Here is a 19214-nt window from a genome sequence, read left to right as displayed (position 1 = left end):
TGTAGGCCCCAAGATTTATGGTACAGGATTGCCACTTGGAATAATTATAAAAGTAAAATGTAATTTGAGTAAACTAAGAGTAAAATTTTAAAGGTAACATGCGTTTCAAACTAGACATTTCCCCAAACTTATTCGAAATCAGTTATCTTTCCTGGGTCCATCACCCTCTCAGTGGTTCAAGAAGAAATCTGGGACTCATCATAAAGTTTTCTCTGTCTCTTTTCTCCCATCTTATTTCTTAAGTTTTCTAGTGAATTGTTAGTTATATTGAAATCATCACTGCTTTACATTTTTTAAAAAGATACTTGATTTTGAGGATAATTTGTCATATTTTTAAAAGTCCTAAGAGTAAGAAGAAAAAAAAAAGCTTCCAGGTGGACTGAAGAATCAAAGAATTCACAGCTAGTATGTTTTTTCTTCCAACTTGCAGATTATTTCTCGTGTGTTCTGGTTACATTCTTGTGATGCTAATATGACCAACCCCAAACTGGAAGATGCAATGAAGGAATTCTGCAGTCTGCCTCTACCAGAGAGATCCCGGCAGTCTTACCTCATTGGACTCACTCTCCTGCACTACTTAGATATTTACAACTTCACGTACAAGGCAAGCTGCTGTTGATGAGATACTTTTGTATTCGTAGTTTAGTATAAAAATATTTGATTACTCAAGTTTGCTCTCTGATACATTCTAAGGAATAGATCCATTTACACAACTTTTGGAGTTATAGCTTTATTTTAGAGCTAAATAGGACCGTACAGATTATATCTGCAAATTTGCACATTTTATAGATAAGGAAATTAGTATTATTGCCTTATTAACTCTCAGTTTGTGTATCCAAGAACTGGGAATTAAATTTGATATATAAATGTGAAACACAAACTTTAGAATAATGTTTTTCCCTTTAAAGTAGAAAACCAGAAGTAACACCACTGACTTATGTTGTTGAAGCATTATAGCAAAGGAGGTGAAAAGTTTCAGGGCTAGTTGTAAACAGTCCTATTCTGGGACAAATTATCCCACACATACATTTCTGCAATGCCTCTGCTGGCTTCCCTTCCTCTACACTTAGCCCCCAGCTCCCCATTACCATAATCAGCCAGAGTGATGCTTTTAAAACTAAAGTTTTAAGTCTCCATTGCTCAACACCTTCTAATGATTCCCCATTTTATTCAAGTAAACCTCCATATCTTACTGTGGCCCCATTCTCCATACAACCCTCCCCATCTCTAAAATTCCATTTCCTATTTCACTACTTCCTGAGCCCATGGCTACTGTAGGCAGCACTCTAAGAAGTGCCTTTCTCGTGATTTGCCAACCTGTTTGTTTTTACTCAGCATTGACCTTGAGAAACCTCCTCTAACTACCCTGTTTAAATGCAACCAACCTCACTTACAGCCTCTTGCACCTCCTGTCCTGGTTTTCAGTTGCACTTCCAACCCACTATATATTTTATTAAATATTCATTTTTTATTTATTTTGTCTACCCCAATTAGAATATTAGGTCCATAAAGCCCTATTTGTTCACATTTGAAATATTTCAAATGTCAAGAACAATGCCTAACCCTCAGAGAAACTCAGCAAATACCATCTAAAAAAATAGTTGTTTTACATAAACTATAACCTAAAACACATAGGAAATAAAATTATTACTTTCGTTAATTTACATTTTTAATCCTTACTTTATGATGCCTCTGAAGAGGATATATGAAGTCAACTATTGTATTTCTTGTGATGTCTAGTAAATTAGACATGCACCTGACAAGCGCAGGCCCTTCCTTATTAGTTACAGTGTTGCAAACAAGAATAACAGAAATTCTCATCATTAGTCCATTTATTTTACATCATTGTAGGAAGGCTAACAAGTTTGGCAGAGCTGGTGGAACAATAAAAATGTTGATTCTAACTTAGAAAAATTTGATTGTATTTAGTAGCTGTGTTAATGAATCAACTATGGTCTTCATGTAATCTCTGCAACTGAATCTTGGGATCCCTGGAACACGCCAAGACCTTTCTTTCCATATGGACCTCACACTCACACATCTTTCACTCTCTCCTTCATCTGCCTCTCTTTCTTCTGCAGTTTGTTCATTTTTTTCTCTTGAAGTACCACCTTCCATCTTGAAAGGAGCCCCCTCATGTCTCAGCTAAACCCTTCCTCCTCCATTTCTCAGGCTTTTGTTCATTGCTTGACCTTGTCTCCTCCTATTAAACCTAGATACCCAAGTGGATGCTAATTTGTGCCCCACTGTATACCCCTGTCATCTCTCCCAGTAGTGGGAGCATAGCAAACACTCAATTAATGTTTGTTGAATAAATGAATGAGAGAATAAAATTAATTTAAGGTTTTAAAATATTTTCAGTGTTTCTTCCTGCAACAGAAAAGTATTATGTGATTATGATTAAGCTTTATAAATCATATGAACTTTTTGACAGAGCTTTTTCTGATTTTTAGGAGCATATTATATGATTTCTAAGCAATAATATACAGCAGAAATTATGTAATTTACATCTGCCTTTCACATATTTAAAATAATTTATTTTTGACAACTTTATTGAGGTATAATTTATATATCACAAAATTCTCTCATTTTAAGTGAACAACTTGATGGGTTTTTTAGCACATACATTAGAATTGCACCACAATTTAATTTTAGGATTATCTTCATCAACCCAAAAGGAAACCCTGTGTCCATTTGAAGTCATTTTTCTGTGATCCCTTGTTCAGCCAAACTCTGATCTATTGTCTATCTTTATAGATTTGCCTTTTTTAGACATTTTATATAAATTGAAGCATATAACATAGTATTTTGTATCTGACTTTTTAACTTAGTATATTTTTAAGTTTCATACATGTTACAACATGACAATATTTTATTTGATTTTATTACCAAAGAGTGTATTTGCATTTTAAGAATACACATTGTGTGCTTCTACTTTGTGTTTCTACTTTGTGTTTCTACTTTTGTGTTTCTACTTTGGCTATTGTGAGTAAATCTACAATGGACATTCTCATACTAATCTTTGTGTGGACATATTTTTCATTTCTCTTAGGCAAATCCATAGGAGTGGAATTGCTGGATTGTATGGTAAATTTATGTTTAGCTCTTTATGAACTTCCGAAATGTTTTCCAAAGCAGCTATACCTTTTAACAGTCTCAACAACAGTATGCAAGAGCTCCAAATTCTCACATAAATCGTTTACTTTTATTCTGTTCCTTTTAGGTGTTTTTCCCTAGGGAAGATCAAAAGCCAGTAGAAAGGATGATAGATCTCTTCATAAGGCTAAAAGAGATTCTCAATCAGATGGCTTCCGGCACCCGTCCGCTGCTGGACAAAATGAAATCCCTGAAACAGATGCACCTGCCCAGAAATGTTCCATTAACACAGGTAGAAAAGTCACGCAGTCCTGAACCTGTGGGAAATTTCTTTTGTCATATTAACTTCTATCCGATATTAGTTATAGTACATTCAAGCGCAAACGTAACACACTGGAAAAATCGCCAGCAGAAAAACTCCACTTTACTTGGTATTTAGTGTTCGTCCTGCATTTATTTACATTTGGGGATTTTGGAAACTATAAGAATACATATTGTCAGGGTTTTTTTCTAGGTTGTTTCCAGTGGCATTTGTTACTCACATCATGTTCATCTATCATGGTTTATGTCTCACAGGCTATGGACAGAAGCAACCGGATGAACTCACCCCATGGATCATTTAGTACCATCTCCCAAGCATTGTGTTCTCAAGGAATTACCACTGAATATTTAACTGCTTTGCTGCCCTCTTCCCAGAGGCAAAAAGGCAACCATACTAAGGATTTTTTGACTTCCAAATTAACTAAAGAACAAATTGCTTCAAAATATGGAATTCCCTTACACACCAGTAAGTATACTTCAAAATCAGCATTGTAATGTCGCGTCTTCATAATACATCTTAGTCTTCTATAATGAGTAATAATTTCCTCTAAGAACAAAAACAGAAAACACTTACACAACTCTTATCATACATCAGCTTGTCATGTATATTAACTTACTTTTCCCACCAACTTTCCAAGGTACACACTACTATATATCTTATAAAACGAAAGGAGGCACAATGAAGTTAAGTAACCTGGTTTTGGTCACCCAACTCGGAGCTGTGATTTGAACTCAGGAATTCTGCTGTAAAGTCGAACCTCCTAACCACAACATTAGAACTTGCCAGTCACAGCTGTTCCTTCCTTGCCAGTAGCTAGTACATGCCTTAAACCTGCTCAGATCAATATTTTTAAAATTTTCTAGAATTAGAAATTCCACATTAAAGAGCTTCATGAATGACGAAGAACTACAAATGTTTGTTGGTATAGCAAAGTCATCGATTTAATCTATAAACTTTAATAAGCAAAACCCAATCTGCTGAGCTTTTCCAACTAATATATTGATGATTAGTATAGTAATTAGTAATTATTCATTTTTTATTCCTTGAACAAATATTTTTTGTGTAGTTCTTATGTTACTGATACTATATTAGTAGCAGATTCTTGTATACATTTTTAAATTAAATGCTGGTGAGGTGAATCTGCTGGAAGAAATTTTGAAATGTGGTTTCTACCCTTTCTCACTGCTCTTGGAAAATGCCATCACTTATTATGGGCTGTCTTACCAAGTTAAACTTTCACACCTAAAAGCAATTTGTTGCTATGCTTTCTTATTTCAGTACCAAATACCTCACATTTGTCAGTAGTAGAAGAAGTGGATGTGATAACAATAATCTTTGTCATTTAGCATGATGAAGTAGATTTGAAATATATATGGTAAATGGTTTCATTACACTTTTTCCTTTCAGCACCATTTTGCTTCTCCCTTTATAAAGACATCATTAACATGCCTGCTGGAACTGTGATTTGGGCTTTCCTGAAACCTATGTTGTTGGGAAGGATTTTGTATGCACCGTATACCCCTGTCACAAAAGCAATAATGGAAAAGGTTTGAGCCCTACAACTTAAAGTTTCTATCTCCTTATTAATGTGATTTTTAAAGTAGTCAACTACCAGTTATAGGCTAACAAAGTCAGATTCTCTATATGGGACCTATTACTCTTGACTTGCTGAAATTCTTAATATCTCTCAACTTCTGTCTTATATATGTATAAATGATATAAATTAGGTGGTAGCCCTTTGAAGAGAAATGAACCTTTTAACACTGGAAAGTGAGGTCAGTTGAAGCAAGATCTCTGATTTTCCAATTTGCCTCTAAAAGCAGAAAATTTTTCAACTATTGTCTAACTTTCAAAGTATGTAAAAATAATAGCACTAGAAAAATTTATATTGGAACATTATATAATTATATAATTAATTTCAACAAAGACAATCCCTAATTTATAGATTTTTGGATCATAATTGGGAGCATGTAATTTATCATATTTATGTAGATGTTAAGAAAGGCAATATTGTGAATAACTATAGCTATCATCTAACTAACTTAACCATAATAGCATTTCCCTCTCATGTTTAAAGTGGACTTTAATGATTTTATTTATAAACTTAATACTTTTAAGTTAGTAGTGAAATATACCTCTGCTTTCTTATTGCTTTATAGTTTTTGTGATATAGCTTTTTTTTTTAGGTCTATATAAAATGGGTAGGGATAATCATTGATTTCTAGAATGTTCTTATTTTATTGTTTATATTTTAATAATTTATTTGTTTCATTGACCACACACTTTTACATAACTGCGTAAATGAAGTCATGCACACACTTCATATGAACACAGTTCATTGTTTACATTATTGAAATGAGGTTGCATTGTAATTATTTTCTACACATTGCTTTACTCACACAACAGTACCTTGAGGAAAATTCTTCCAACTCAATAGATATAATTTAAATAATTATTTTTGAAGATTAGAGACATTTTCATACCATAGAATTTACTCAACCAGTCTTCAGAGTTGGGCATTCATTTTGTTTCAAATTTGGGCTCTTGCTTTGTTTTGCTAAGATAAACAATTTAACAACAAATACTCTTGTGCATATGATTTTACACAGTGGTATTTTTATTTCAATGAGATAATGGTACAAGATTGAGGGATAGAAGGATATATTTTATTTTGATGACCTTTGTCAAATTGCTTTCCAAAAATAGTTGTAACACATCTAATTCCACCAATAATGTATGAAAGTATCTTTCTTGTTTCCTTGAACTAGGATGTTTAGTAGTAAAGTTAAGTCTATCTTTGGTAAAAATGAGTAATGTGACAATTCCAGAAAATGTGCTTTCATTTTGACTGTAGATTAACTTTGTGAAAATAGATATCAATTTTCCAGAATTTTGCTAAGTGATATTGACCCTATAAGATCTGTCATTTAAAGACTTGGCCATGTGAGACATTTCTGAATATTTTTTACTAACTCTACATTTTAGAAACATTTCATAAAATGACATAACAAAACAACCCTATGATATCTTTTTGGAATATAGGACAAATACTAATGAGCCAGATATTTATTTGTTTCTTTGTCTTTTAAGTCTAATGCAACTCTGAGGCAGCTGGCGGAATTAAGAGAAAAATCTCAAGAGTGGATGGATAAGTCGCCACTTTTTATGAATTCCTTCTACCTGTTAAACCAGACTATTCCAATGCTCCAGGTAGGAGGCTGTTCTGTCATTCACCTAGCAGGAATTACAAGTCTTTGAGATTTTAATCACCTTCATTAGATGAGCAAGGAGATAATAACTTGGAATCCATATTCAACAGATTAAAGCTGCCTTTTCTTCAGTAGGCCTGAGACAGGATAACAGGTCTGTCGCTCATGTTCATAATCACGATCACCTCTTGTACCCAATCTTCTTTGATGGCAGTTCAGAGATGAGGCATCTTACAAGTTGATCTTGAGACATAACTGGTGATGTAAATCTGTTTTCTAAAAATAAAAAGCTATTTTAAAAAAGCTACTTAAAATAACGCTAACTTTACATTTCCACTTTAAAGTATGTTTCCTATTTTAGCAGAACCAGAATTCATAAAATACTGATATTCTGGAGTATATTAACTTTGGGGAGTTCTTTAGATGAAACATTACAGTCAAAGTTAAGGATTTGACAAAGCACTTCAAATACAATGCATGCTGCTTGAAGAGTATAATTTGCAATGTTTGCAAAAGATGCAGGATTTTCTGATAATGTAAATAATGTAGAGAAATGCTCTATACAGAGAGTTATTGACGATTAAAGAAATTAGAAATGTGACATCAGAGTTAAGAGTTAGACCAGTTGTCAAGTGGAGAAAACTGTCGGGAATGAAGACAACATAGGAACTTCAAGAGAATGTACTGCAACTCAAAGAATTGAGAAAAGCCCATGAAAAACTGATGGGTAAATAACGCCCATCTTTATAGTTATGTTCAAGAAGTTAAACATAGAATGAAAGATTTGTACTATCACAGACAATGCCCAGAACATAATAGGATCTCAATGAGTGTTGCCCAGGTGTACTTCTACAGTGGTGGATGTCTCCTAATTTGGAAGATAACTGTAAAAACCTTTATATTTTAAATTATTTTTAATTCAGTTTTTCCATGAATACAGAGTAAAGTTTTATCATCAACTTATTTTTCCATGTTCAAAATTGCATTTATTAAGTATAAGCCAGAATATAATTTACATTGACTATTCTCAAGAATCAACCACGCTCACTTTGCAGAAAAGGAACCTGAGGCTGGAAAAGGCTAAGTGCCTACAAAAGGCTTTTTAGCGCAGAAGAAGTAGAAGTAGGGTACGAGGTGATTATGGTGTCAGATGCCATGTAAAAGTTGTTTGTTTCAGATGAACAAAATGTGAATATGGACCCCTGAAATTGCCCATAGCTTGTGTTAAAAAACAAATGATACAGACATCCTGCAGGGGAGGAGGAGGGAGAGGAATCAGAGGGAAGCACAAGGGTTTGTGGTGATGGTACATGGGTACATTGGTGAAGGAAATTTTGTGGGGACTACATCTGAGGGGGGACACAAACATTGTTTAAAAATAAACAATGGTGTGGGCCTCCCCTGGTGGCTCAGCGGTTGAGTGCTGGGTTGCGAGACTGCCCACAGCCTCTGCAGCGCCAGTTCGATCCCTGGCCACTGATGAGGGTCCCACAAAAAATAAAAAATAAATAAATAAATAAACAATTATGTAAAAACAAATTTAAAAAGAAATGACATAATAGTTATGGGGAAAGGGATGCCATAATTTTATTTAAAGATTAATTTTATTTATTTTTGCATACGAGAACTGAGGTGTAGGCCAGAGGTTCAGGGGGTGAGAAGAGTCACCAGAGACTGAGTGGGGAGCAGAAGAGGTATATCTACACTGCTGAGGGGTGCAGCAGGCAAGACAGGAGAGGTCTGCTGCTCCATGTGGGTTAGCAACGTGGCCAGTGATCGAACTCATGCCACTTTGGCTACTGATAGCTTGATAGTGCTGAGACTTAACCCCTGCACCATCAGGAAGGTCCCTCCATAATTTCTTAATGTTGATTATTGTGTTCATATCTGGCCACTTTAGCTTGTGTCCAAACAAAAGCCCAGCCTTTCAAGTCATTTCCAGTCACATACCTTTGTTACTCAAAGGTATGTGTATGTGTACCTTTGCAAGATGGTACATTGATGAGTCCCAGTGTTCCTTACTTATTTTAATGTGGGTGTTACTAGAGAGATACTGATCAAATATATATTCTTATATTGAAACCTATTCCCTATTATTATTTGTAGAATACTCTGCGGAACCCCTTTGTGCAAGTTTTTATAAAATTCTCTGTGGGACTTGATGCAGTTGAACTATTGAAACAGATAGATGAACTCGGTGAGTCCAAATTCATAGAACTTTTATTCACTATCACGTCAAAACATATGAAAAACATTGTCCTATATGAGTACTTCTCCTCTTCTGTATTTGATTTTAGCTTGTTTTTCTAAGAGAAGTAAAATCTTGGATCCATCTTTGCTATTCATCCATTTTCTTTTCATTTAGCTGTACAATTTTAAGTAGTAATGATTATTTGGATACCAGTATCTTTGGTTACTTTCAATAATTGTAAGGCAATATACTTCACGTGGTTAGATTTTCTTGTGATCATGGTAGGTTGCTATAAGTAAGAGGATCCTTTTTATTTTGGTAATGAAGAAAAAGAAGTCTTTAAGGACAAAAAAGGAAAACAAAATGGTTTATTTCAGATTACATTTAACATTTTATCTTTATTGGCTTCAATATCACTCTGACTACCCAGAATGTAACTGAAAGAGGTTGTAGAGTTAGTGAAAGCAAAACAAAGGCAGTGCACAGACTCAAAAGAAAATAAACCTCAATCAGTATTCAAGGTTGGATCCTCTTCGCACAGTCATTTAAAAGGAGCAAGCCAAAGAAGATCAAAGCAAGCTGTCTGAACTTATAAATTTCCCTCTGCCACATCCCCACCTCCAACCTAAGGGACGCAAGACATCTAATTCAGCCTGGGTCTGATTCACTGTTGCTATGCAACCAAAAGTATGAGGAAGGGATTGAGAGCATCAGAATATGCCAGCAGAAGAACAAATGTCCCTGTTCCTCCCCAGTACTACTACTGGGACACAAGTGACTTAGGTTGTAAACCAGTGGGAGGAATTATGCTCCCATTTGTATTTTACATAATCATATATGCTTTATGATAGTCAACCCAGTTAGATTAAAGAAAGATATTAGTGAATTTTTTCTCTAAAAGTACACTTTAGTTAAGAAACCATTTTGATCAAAATATCAGAGATACACTATAGAGTTCTTGTATAAATTTTCTCATTCCTTACTTCAAATATAGGAGGTAAGTTTTAGAATTTAAAATAAAGTTAAAATGAATACAGCAGTGATATTTGATGTTTGCATAATTGTATATGTAACTTGGAACCTAAAAGGTAATATAGTTCCAATCACTGGATACTGACCCTGCTAGTTTTCTGATTCTATCAGCATTTCTAAAGAATCCTTTGGTATTACATTGATTTTCAAGGGCTGTTGAAGAACATTATTCAACCACAATTTTACCCTCCCTTACCCCCCACCAAATCTATATCAAGCAAAGCATTTCACTTTGAATTCTAAGGAGAAATGCTGTTAAAAAAAAGGTGCCCTCTATGAGAAATTTAGTCTTACATGGATGATGAAAGAGACATATTTGACTTTTATGAGGAGCGATTTATGATATCCACACCTTCTGGGTATTTGTGATGATCAAGTTAGTGAAAACTTAATTGGCCAATGATTTATTAACTTACATTTTTATATTTACCCTTTGTCTCAGTTGATTTCCTCATAAGGACTCATGAAATTGAAGAGCAATTAGATTCTCTCTCTTCCAGAGTAACTACCTGAAATAAAATCTTGATCATTTTGTCTAGATTAAAACAGATTATCAATAGAGAGAACTCACATAAGGCTTTGGATCAAACAATATTAGAAAGTTGTAACTGTGGCAGATTCTCACAGGCTCCTAAGAAATGATCACGTAGCATACCTTATTGAATGCTGTAGTTTATTTCTTCTACACACTCCCCACAGCTTCTCCATTGTTTAAATTCTTATGCTCACATTCCCTGAACAAAGTAAGATTTTTCTGTTTATTCAAAACTTTCATCTCTGATTAGTATTTTTCTTTCTAAATATATGTAGCTAGATTTTTTTTTAAATCCATTCACCTGTATTCATTGGCTAATTAAATTGTAGCAGAAAATACTTTCAAATGGCTGATATTGCTTTTTGAACTTGGGTTTGTTGTATCTGTAACTAGCTCAGCATTCTCAATAAATATTAGCATAACTGCACAATTTTCCTAGGTGTATGGTACTAGATACATATAGAGTTAATTCTTTAACTTATTATTTGTAATCTAATATAAGTTAAATATTTAATACTTACCCACAAACCAGTATTTTGTTGCATTAGTACCAAAAGCATCAGTATGATTCAACCTTATATCCTTCGATCTGTTTTCTTTTGCTCCTTTAGATATTCTAAGACTGAAATTAGAGAACAGCATTGACCTCATCGATCAACTCAACACACTATCTTCCCTGACAGTAAATATTTCCTCCTGTGTATTATATGACCGCATTCAGGCAGCAAAAACCATAGATGAAATGGAGACTGAAGCTCAAAGGCTCTACAAAAGTAACGAACTCTTTGGAAGTAAGTGTTATTCTACTGGAGTTCGAGTTTCTCTTTGTACTAAAATTGGCCAAATTCTTCCCTCACCTCTTTCAACCAGACAGAATTCAGTAAAGTGATCTGAGGTGGGGGAGGGTCACTGCCTCCTCTGATGTCTCTAGAAATAAGAACCTTTCATGTAGTCACAACCATGTTGTCCAAGGAGCTGTCAACATATGTGTGATTTTGTTATATGCCTAAAATGAAGATTGAAAAGGATTATGTAGTTATGGGGTGAAGTTGAGTCCATACTCATATCAGTCAAGATTATTCATTTTAAAGTGTGCTCTTTTTTTTTTTTTTAATTTCAGTAAGTGGCTTGGAGTGATATATTTAATCTGGCCACTTAGTTTGTTATTATATTCTCAAAGTCCTCCAAATCTCTCAGGTTGTCATTTCCAATTAACCATCTTTTCTGTAAATTAGGAGCCTGAACTCACTGTCAAATTACTAACTCAATTGCCTGTTTGGCTGCCCCCTAAGTATACCCTCCAAACAATGAATAATGTCAACCATAAGATGACATATCTGCTATTGTTGCCATTATTTTCAGGTGTTATTTTCAAGCTTCCTTCTAACGGAAGTCATCACAGGGACTATGGCACTGAAAATGCCTATGTTCCTCCTGTTATAAAATATACCATCCGCATGAGTCTCAAGACTGCACAGACCACAAGGAGCATAAGAACCAAGATTTGGGCCCCAGGACCGCACAATTCTCCATCACACAACCAGATCTATGGCCGGGCTTTCATTTACTTGCAGGATAGTATTGAAAGAGCAATCATTGAATTGCAGACTGGAAGGAATTCTCAGGAAATAGCCGTCCAGGTTCAAGCAATTCCTTACCCCTGCTACATGAAAGACAAGTAAGTGTGTGTACTTCTAGCCCTTTTTAATAACCACTCACTTTTTGGAGAGCTCGTTTCTCTTTGTTCATTCACAGAGGTCAAGGAAACAGAATCATGTTCACCCAGCCTTGGCCATGTGCTTGGCCCAGGAAAGGACCCACAATACAAGGCATGACAGGACATGACTCCACTCTGGCTGCTCACTGTTGCCAAAATGATGGTAAAGTGCTTACCAGGTGGCTCCTATTTTTCACAGCCAGGGCTTGCCAAGGCTCTTTGCCCCAGATTTAGGAGAATGGGACTCCAGACCCATGTGCATTGTTGCTGATTTTGAGGTTACCTACTCTCAAATGGTCTTACCTTTCTCTAGTCAAATGAGTGGTTAAACAAGACAATCTTGAAATCCCTTCCAAATCCCAAATCTAATATAACTCTGTGCAAGCATGGTCAATTTTAAGGAAAAGTTTTGATAAAATTCATCATTCATAACATTCTAAGATAAATATTATATCACATGAAGCTATTTTATGTACCATCAGTCCTCTCGCTAGGAATCTTTATGTAAAATGGTTTTGCTAAATGAACAAAGAGTGTTCAATTGAATTGGAATATTCAAGAAAACCTATCGGTCAGTAGTAAGCTGCTCCTTCACCCTGACCACAGTGAAAAATAGGATCAGAAGGCTGTTTTTCAAGCTCACCCTCCTACACAAAAGCTTGAGGCTGAGTACTACTTTAAAGGAATGGCACTTGTTATTTGACCCAGTTATTGCAGTTTACATACAATTCAGATGGTTCTGGGTTTTTTTCCTTTTTTTTCTACCAGTATTCTGTCTCCTCTGGCTGCTTCAAGAGCTATAGATGAGGGCCTTCCTGGTGGCGCAGCAGTTGAGCGCTGGGCTGTGAGGCTGCCCGCAGCCTCTGCAGCACCAGTTCGGTCCCCAGCCGCCGGGGAGGGTCCCACCTGGTGCGCAGACCTCTCCTGCCGCATGCTCGCTGCTCCCCTCAGCAGTGTACCTCAATCCTCTGCCTGTTCTGCTCCCTGCTCTGGCTCTGGTGAATTCTCTCACCCTCCCGCGCTTCCAACTGTACCCAGTGCTTGTATAAATAAATAAATAAATCTTAAAAAAAAAAAAGGCTATAGATTAGCTGAGGTTATGTAACCCTTTGTGTAGCAGTGATACGAGGAGTCAGGTGAGGATTCTGTCAGCAGGTTGTCCAGGTTAGCTGTGTATTGTAGAGACCAGTGAGGGCTATGCAGTTTTAACTGAAATCACTTGAATGATTAGACCTGTGAATTCTATTAAGTGAAAATTCTCACCTATTTTCCTGCTCACTTTTTTTCCTTATAAATTTTGGTTGATGGGGGGTACCTGGACGTATCTTTTAAGAATGAAGGTAACTGAACACTGTTTTCTTTATGGCAGTGTGATCATATCTTGCACATAGAAACTCTCTGTTGCATGCCAAGTGCTTTCATATATATTATCTGATTTGTTCTACCCAACAACCTCATAGGATAAGTGAGAGCAGGTATTATCAGCCATCCTTTCCAGATATAAAAACTAAAATCCAGAAAGGTTAAATAACTTCTCTAAAGTTATGTAGCTGGTACTGTACTGGTTCTTTAATTCAAAGGTAAGATTTTTCTCCCTTATGTGACACCAAACCAAAGATACACTGGTGCTTGAAAGAAAACTTAGAGAGGACTTGTTATGAATGAGTGAGAGCCTTTGCCTAATTCTAAAGCTAAAAATATCAAGGTTGCACCTGAAGTGAAACAAAATTCATTCACAAAATATTCTTTAAAAGCTTACTCCAGGCTGGACAATTTCCCAAGAACCAAAAAGAAAAAAAAGAAAAAAAAATTGATGGTTCCAACCCTCATCGTTCTCCCACCAAAGAGCCCCTCACATTTCTGATGATGATATACTTTTGTACTTTAAACTAATAATGAATGACGATGATGCCATACTCCATTAATATTGTATTTTTCATGGGGAACTTGAAGGCAATTCTTTAGTCTCATGGTTTAAAAAGGGAATGGTCTTGGGACCTTTCTCCAAGTGAAGGCATGAAGCCTTTTGGAGTTTCTCTCACTGAAGACTACTGCTTTCCCCATAGGAGGTGGCTAATGTCAGAATTATGATTCTCTTCTTTTTTTCTTAAGATTTATTTATTTATACAAGCACTGGGTACAGTCAGAAGTGTGGGAGGAGGGTGAGAGAATTCACCAGAGCCAGAGTGGGGAGCAGAACAGGCAGAAGGACCGAAGTACACTGCTTAGGGGAGCAGCAGGCGCGATAGGAGAGGTCTGTGCGCCATGTGGGACCCTCACCCGGGGATCAAACCGGTGCTGCAGAGGCTGCGGGCAGCTTCGCAACCCAGCACTCAACCACTGCGCCACCAGGGAGGCTCAGAATTGTGATTCTCAAAGTGAAGTCCCAAGACCAGCATCAGCATTACCTAGAAAATTGTTCAAAATGCAAATTCCCCACCCCACTCCAGATGAAATAAAATCAAACCCTTTTGGGTAGGATCCAGAAAACTATGTTTTAATAAGTTTTGAGTAGCAATGCATTTGAACTTCAGGTATTATGGGCAGGAGACAGGAATATATTTGGGGTCTGATGAAGTCTTTGCAATGACCCTTTCAGTAACAGATCACCTGAAAAGATATTTGTGTTGTTTATGAATCATTGCCTCAAGTATTTGAGGAATTTAAATCCTTTGTCTGCACTTTAAATCAAATGCTTTGAGTTTTATTTTATTTCATTTTTGGAAATTGAGTATAGTAATAATTATGAGCTTCCAAAAAGTAGATAAATACAGTAATTTGGGAAGATATAATTTTTAGCTAAATAAAACCAGCGATCAGCTAATTTTAAATCTGCCTTGTAGATAAGAATTTAGGTTAGACAGACAGTTTTGAACCTTGCAATTATATCTATATAATAATTATTTCCCTGGACAAACACACTTTAAAACAATAAGGCAATTTTTATCTAATAATCCAGAGCTGATTTTTACTCTTGTAGCAGTACAGCAAGAAAAGTATGGGCCTACTGTTAAGGCAACTTCTCATTTCATTGATAAAGTAGTAATACAAATGACTAGTCTCAATTTTAAAACACAAGTATAATATCAATGTCAGAAGGAATGTCTTCATTTTTATATTACATTCTGCAAGTATGACTCTCCTCTTGGTCATTGAATTTTTGTTTTTGTTCTTTTACAGCTTCTTAACCAGTGTCTCTTATTCTCTTCCAATTGTGCTCATGGTTGCCTGGGTTGTGTTTATAGCTGCATTTGTTAAAAAACTTGTTTATGAGAAAGACCTCCGGCTTCATGAGGTATGTTAAGGATTTAATTTTATTATGAATAAATATGACTTGTATAATAATTACTATGATTTTCATCATGCCTGGACAAACTCAAGAGACCTAATCCAGATGTTGTGAATTAGATAGAAAAATATTTTATGAAACCTAAAGCTGATAAGGCAATATTTTTTCTCAAAAGTTACATAGAAGTCCTTTAACTTTTATTGACTTTTTTATTGCAGTTACTTTGGTTTATAACACTATATATGACTTAGGGGGACTAGGTTTACACATCCTCAGATGTACATCCACCATCAAAGCACCTGTAATTGATAACCTTCAGTCATAGACCAATGGGTCCCCTTTCCCTTTTGTTCCCACCTTTTCTCTCCCTCTAGCAGCCTCAATGCTAGTCATATTTCTAGGTTTTGGTTTTGTTTAGTCTAACAGCTCCTTTTTTTATTTCTCCATATTCCACATATGAGTGTTATAATCTGATATTATCTTTGTCCTTCTGACTTACTTCACATAGCATGATGCCCTCCAGTTCCATCCAAGTTGTCACAAATGGCAGAGTTCATCATTTTTTATAGCTGAGTAATACTCCTTCATGTCAGTATGCCAGATCTTATAAGTGCTCTCACAATCAAAACCTGAATAATTCTGAATAACATAAAAGTACAATTTATGTTTATATGAGTAATTTTTTTCCTAAGAAGGTACCTAGAGAACTTTTGATCTAATAGCAGAAATTTATGTAATAAATTTTAAGGTAAAAAGATTGTTGGCCTGATAGCTGAATGAGTTCAAATGATGATATAGACATTAAAGATAGAGATTCGGGGCCTCCCCGGTGGTGCAGCGGTTGAGCGCTGGGTTGCGAAGCTGCCCGCGGCCTCTGCGGCGCCAGTTCGATCCCCGGCTGCTCCCCGGCCACCAGAGGAGGGTCCCACATGACCCACATGGCGCGCAGACCTCTCCTGCCGTCCGCTGCTCCCCTCAGCGGTGTACTTCGGTCCTTCTGCCTGCTCTGCTCCCTACTCTGGCTCTGGTGAATTCTCTCACCCTCCTGAGCTTCTGACTGTACCCAGTGCTTGTATAAATAAATAAATAAATCTTTAAAAAAAAAATAAAGATAGAGATTCGGATATAGATATATGGCTCATTTTAGCTCTCAAGAAGCAAATTATTTCCCCAACATACATTAACTCCTTCTGTTAGCTGCTTCTTTATCTTTCACTGAGTCATGTTTTGTACAAACTAAGAATTTCATGTTATTCTACTCTTAGGTTAATGATTAAAGACAGGACCTAGGAGGTAAAGCATGATCTCTTCTTGAACATGTTCTTCATCCTTATCCCCAAATCTAGAATATTTTATTTCTTTATAGAATTTACTAACAAGCATTATGTGGTTTTTTTGGACTGTACTAGAATAGAAATTATTTTACCTGCTCATCCCATAGTGAATCCATTCTTATATTCACTCATAAAGTGAAAAGAAAGCTGAAACATTTCAAAATTGAGACACAATAATTATTCCAATGCCTGACTGATAATCTGAAATAATGAGGTCAGAGTAACCTATTAGTCTGCTTGTCCTCTTCAGGCTGACTTTGCCAGTACTTCCAGGCAATTGATTATTTCTCCATTATAAGGTGCCAATCACTGATTTTTTGATAGATATCATATTTTGATGATAGATAGCATATTTTTGATAGTTCAGCGTCAGACTCCCAGGATTGATCCAAAATTTGAACCTACATTTCTTACCTTTTCTCTGAATTCTGGTTCTCACAGCAGTATCTTTAAGCTTAAGTTATAACTTGGCAAATGTCTTGTCAATTAGTCTGAGCTCTTTTGTGTTCATGACTGTGTGCACCACCTTCTTAATTCCAGTTTAGAAACTTGAATCCAGGCCCTGGACCATGATTTTGGTTGTAAGCTCCTATCTTAAATTCCTAAAGCTCAGAACTGAATCTTCACAGATTAAAGGAAAAACTTTGAAGCAGAAAACTGATAGAAATGGAATTCTTTTCTACATATATATAATATGAAAAATATTACTTGTGGTAGAAATACACAGTAATTATCAATTATCAGTGTGTATATGTACACGTATACATTTATATATGTCCCTCTGTCTTACTTCTTTGCCCCGAATAAGCATGCACACAAGTATATGCCCACTGCATTATTTGTATTTGTATTTGTATTTGAAAATGATACTCTCAGACTGCTTCTGTGGGTATCACCAAGAAATATCAAAGCATAATTAAGAGTCCTTTCTAAGTTGAAGACATGACAGATATATTTTTTAGGTGAGCCAGTTTTTATTTGGTAGTTCTGTGTCTTCTTTTTAGAAACACCCGATCTTGGGGTGAAAGTCATATAGTGGCAGATCACTGAACTTGGAATCAGAGCATCAGGCTTTGAAAAACTTCCCTTTCATATACACTTGGGTCCAATTTCTTAAGCATTCTGAGTTTTATCATCTAGATTTCATCCACAATGTACTTTCTCACTGCTAGGACAGAGGAGGTGTTCAATTATCCATCTGTTATAAATTCTAAGATGATATTTTTCTTCACATTTTGAAGACTTTGAAGTTGGTAGACACCTAATAAGGTATCATAAGTTTTTTTGATAGTGATTTTTTATCTTGGTAGCCTACAAAATAATGGCACATCTCAAAATTAACAGTCACCTAAATTCAAAAGAACACAGTCTGTTTGTGAAATGAATGATGAAAGCAGGTGTGGAAGAACATCAGTGCCTCTTGCTAAATCACACTCCACTGCCCACAATTCTAACCTAATTTTTTGTTAGTTTATCTTTGATTTATTTTGTCAAATATATACAACTCTGTAATGCAAATGACTTTGAAGACCTAGAATATTACCATCATCCCAGAGAGTTTCCTCATGCCCAGCCCAGCCCATCCCTGCCCATTCTCCCACTGACAAGCATTGTTCTGATGTTTTTACTTCATCATAGATCATTCTTGCCTATTTTAGAATTTCATGCCTACGGTCATACCATAAGAATACTTTCATATGGCCTTTATTCAGCATAATGATTTACAGATTCATCAGTGTCATTAGTTTTCTGGTTAGTGTGTTCTTTTTTATTGCTGAATAGTATTCTACTGTATAAATATACTGTGGGACACTGTTTTAAGAGGGATGGAATATGCAGTACCAATGAAATTCCGGAGGAACATTTCCAGGATGATGAGAGCTTAGGGCAAGAAGGAAGACTCCAGATATTTAGCATAAAAAGGAGCACATTTATAACCTCCTCCATTTTAATGATGAAAAAACTGAGCCTAAAGGGGGAGAAGTGACTTGCTGAAAACTGTGGAACAAGTTAATGATAGATCTACATCTAGAACTCAAGTGTCTAGAACTCAAGTGTTTTCACATCATTGCTACCTCACCTCTTGTGATCTTATTTTAGTTAACACAGATGCTTAAGGACTTTAGTACATTTATGGTGGATAATCTCTTTTTAACATCATCATCTCAATATTCAGTAAGGTCAAAAGCTGCCCATTTGCTACTTCCTTATTCCAATTAAAACAAAAAGGCAAAAAAAGAGGAATATGTATATATATATATATATATATATATATATATACTTTTATCTTTATGTAATTGTTCTCATTAGTCCTTGGCCTTGTTATGGTATGACCACAGTGAATTCCTGTAACATGGTAAATAAATTAGCACAAATATGAATGTTCTATATTTATTTATGAATTAAGTTTAAAAAACTATGTCAAAGTGCATTTCAGTTGGGATTTGTTCTGCATTCCTTGTTTTTAAAAACTAAAATATTAAATCTAT

General features: G+C 35.6%; 1 protein-coding gene across 4 annotated transcripts in view; it reads left to right on the top strand.

Moving 5' to 3' along the window:
- The window catches only part of ABCA12 (ATP binding cassette subfamily A member 12), a 286187-nt gene that overhangs the window by 215700 nt on the left and 51273 nt on the right, over window positions 1-19214 (top strand). For all 4 annotated transcript variants that reach the window (XM_054700067.1, XM_054700066.1, XM_054700068.1 and 1 more), the window contains 9 exons: window positions 431-604; window positions 3224-3388; window positions 3673-3883; window positions 4826-4965; window positions 6509-6628; window positions 8734-8824; window positions 10997-11176; window positions 11748-12063; window positions 15283-15397. In XM_054700067.1, the coding sequence (XP_054556042.1) occupies window positions 431-604; window positions 3224-3388; window positions 3673-3883; window positions 4826-4965; window positions 6509-6628; window positions 8734-8824; window positions 10997-11176; window positions 11748-12063; window positions 15283-15397 (1512 nt within the window). The remainder of the gene's footprint in view (window positions 1-430; window positions 605-3223; window positions 3389-3672; window positions 3884-4825; window positions 4966-6508; window positions 6629-8733; window positions 8825-10996; window positions 11177-11747; window positions 12064-15282; window positions 15398-19214) is intronic.

Source organism: Talpa occidentalis, unplaced genomic scaffold (assembly GCF_014898055.3).
Source record: "Talpa occidentalis isolate TD23 unplaced genomic scaffold, MPIMG_talOcc4v2.1 talOcc4.3, whole genome shotgun sequence".
Lineage (NCBI taxonomy): Eukaryota > Metazoa > Chordata > Mammalia > Eulipotyphla > Talpidae > Talpa > Talpa occidentalis.
The sequence above is the reverse complement of the archived record's forward strand: the minus strand, read 5'-3'. Positions and strand labels throughout refer to the sequence as shown.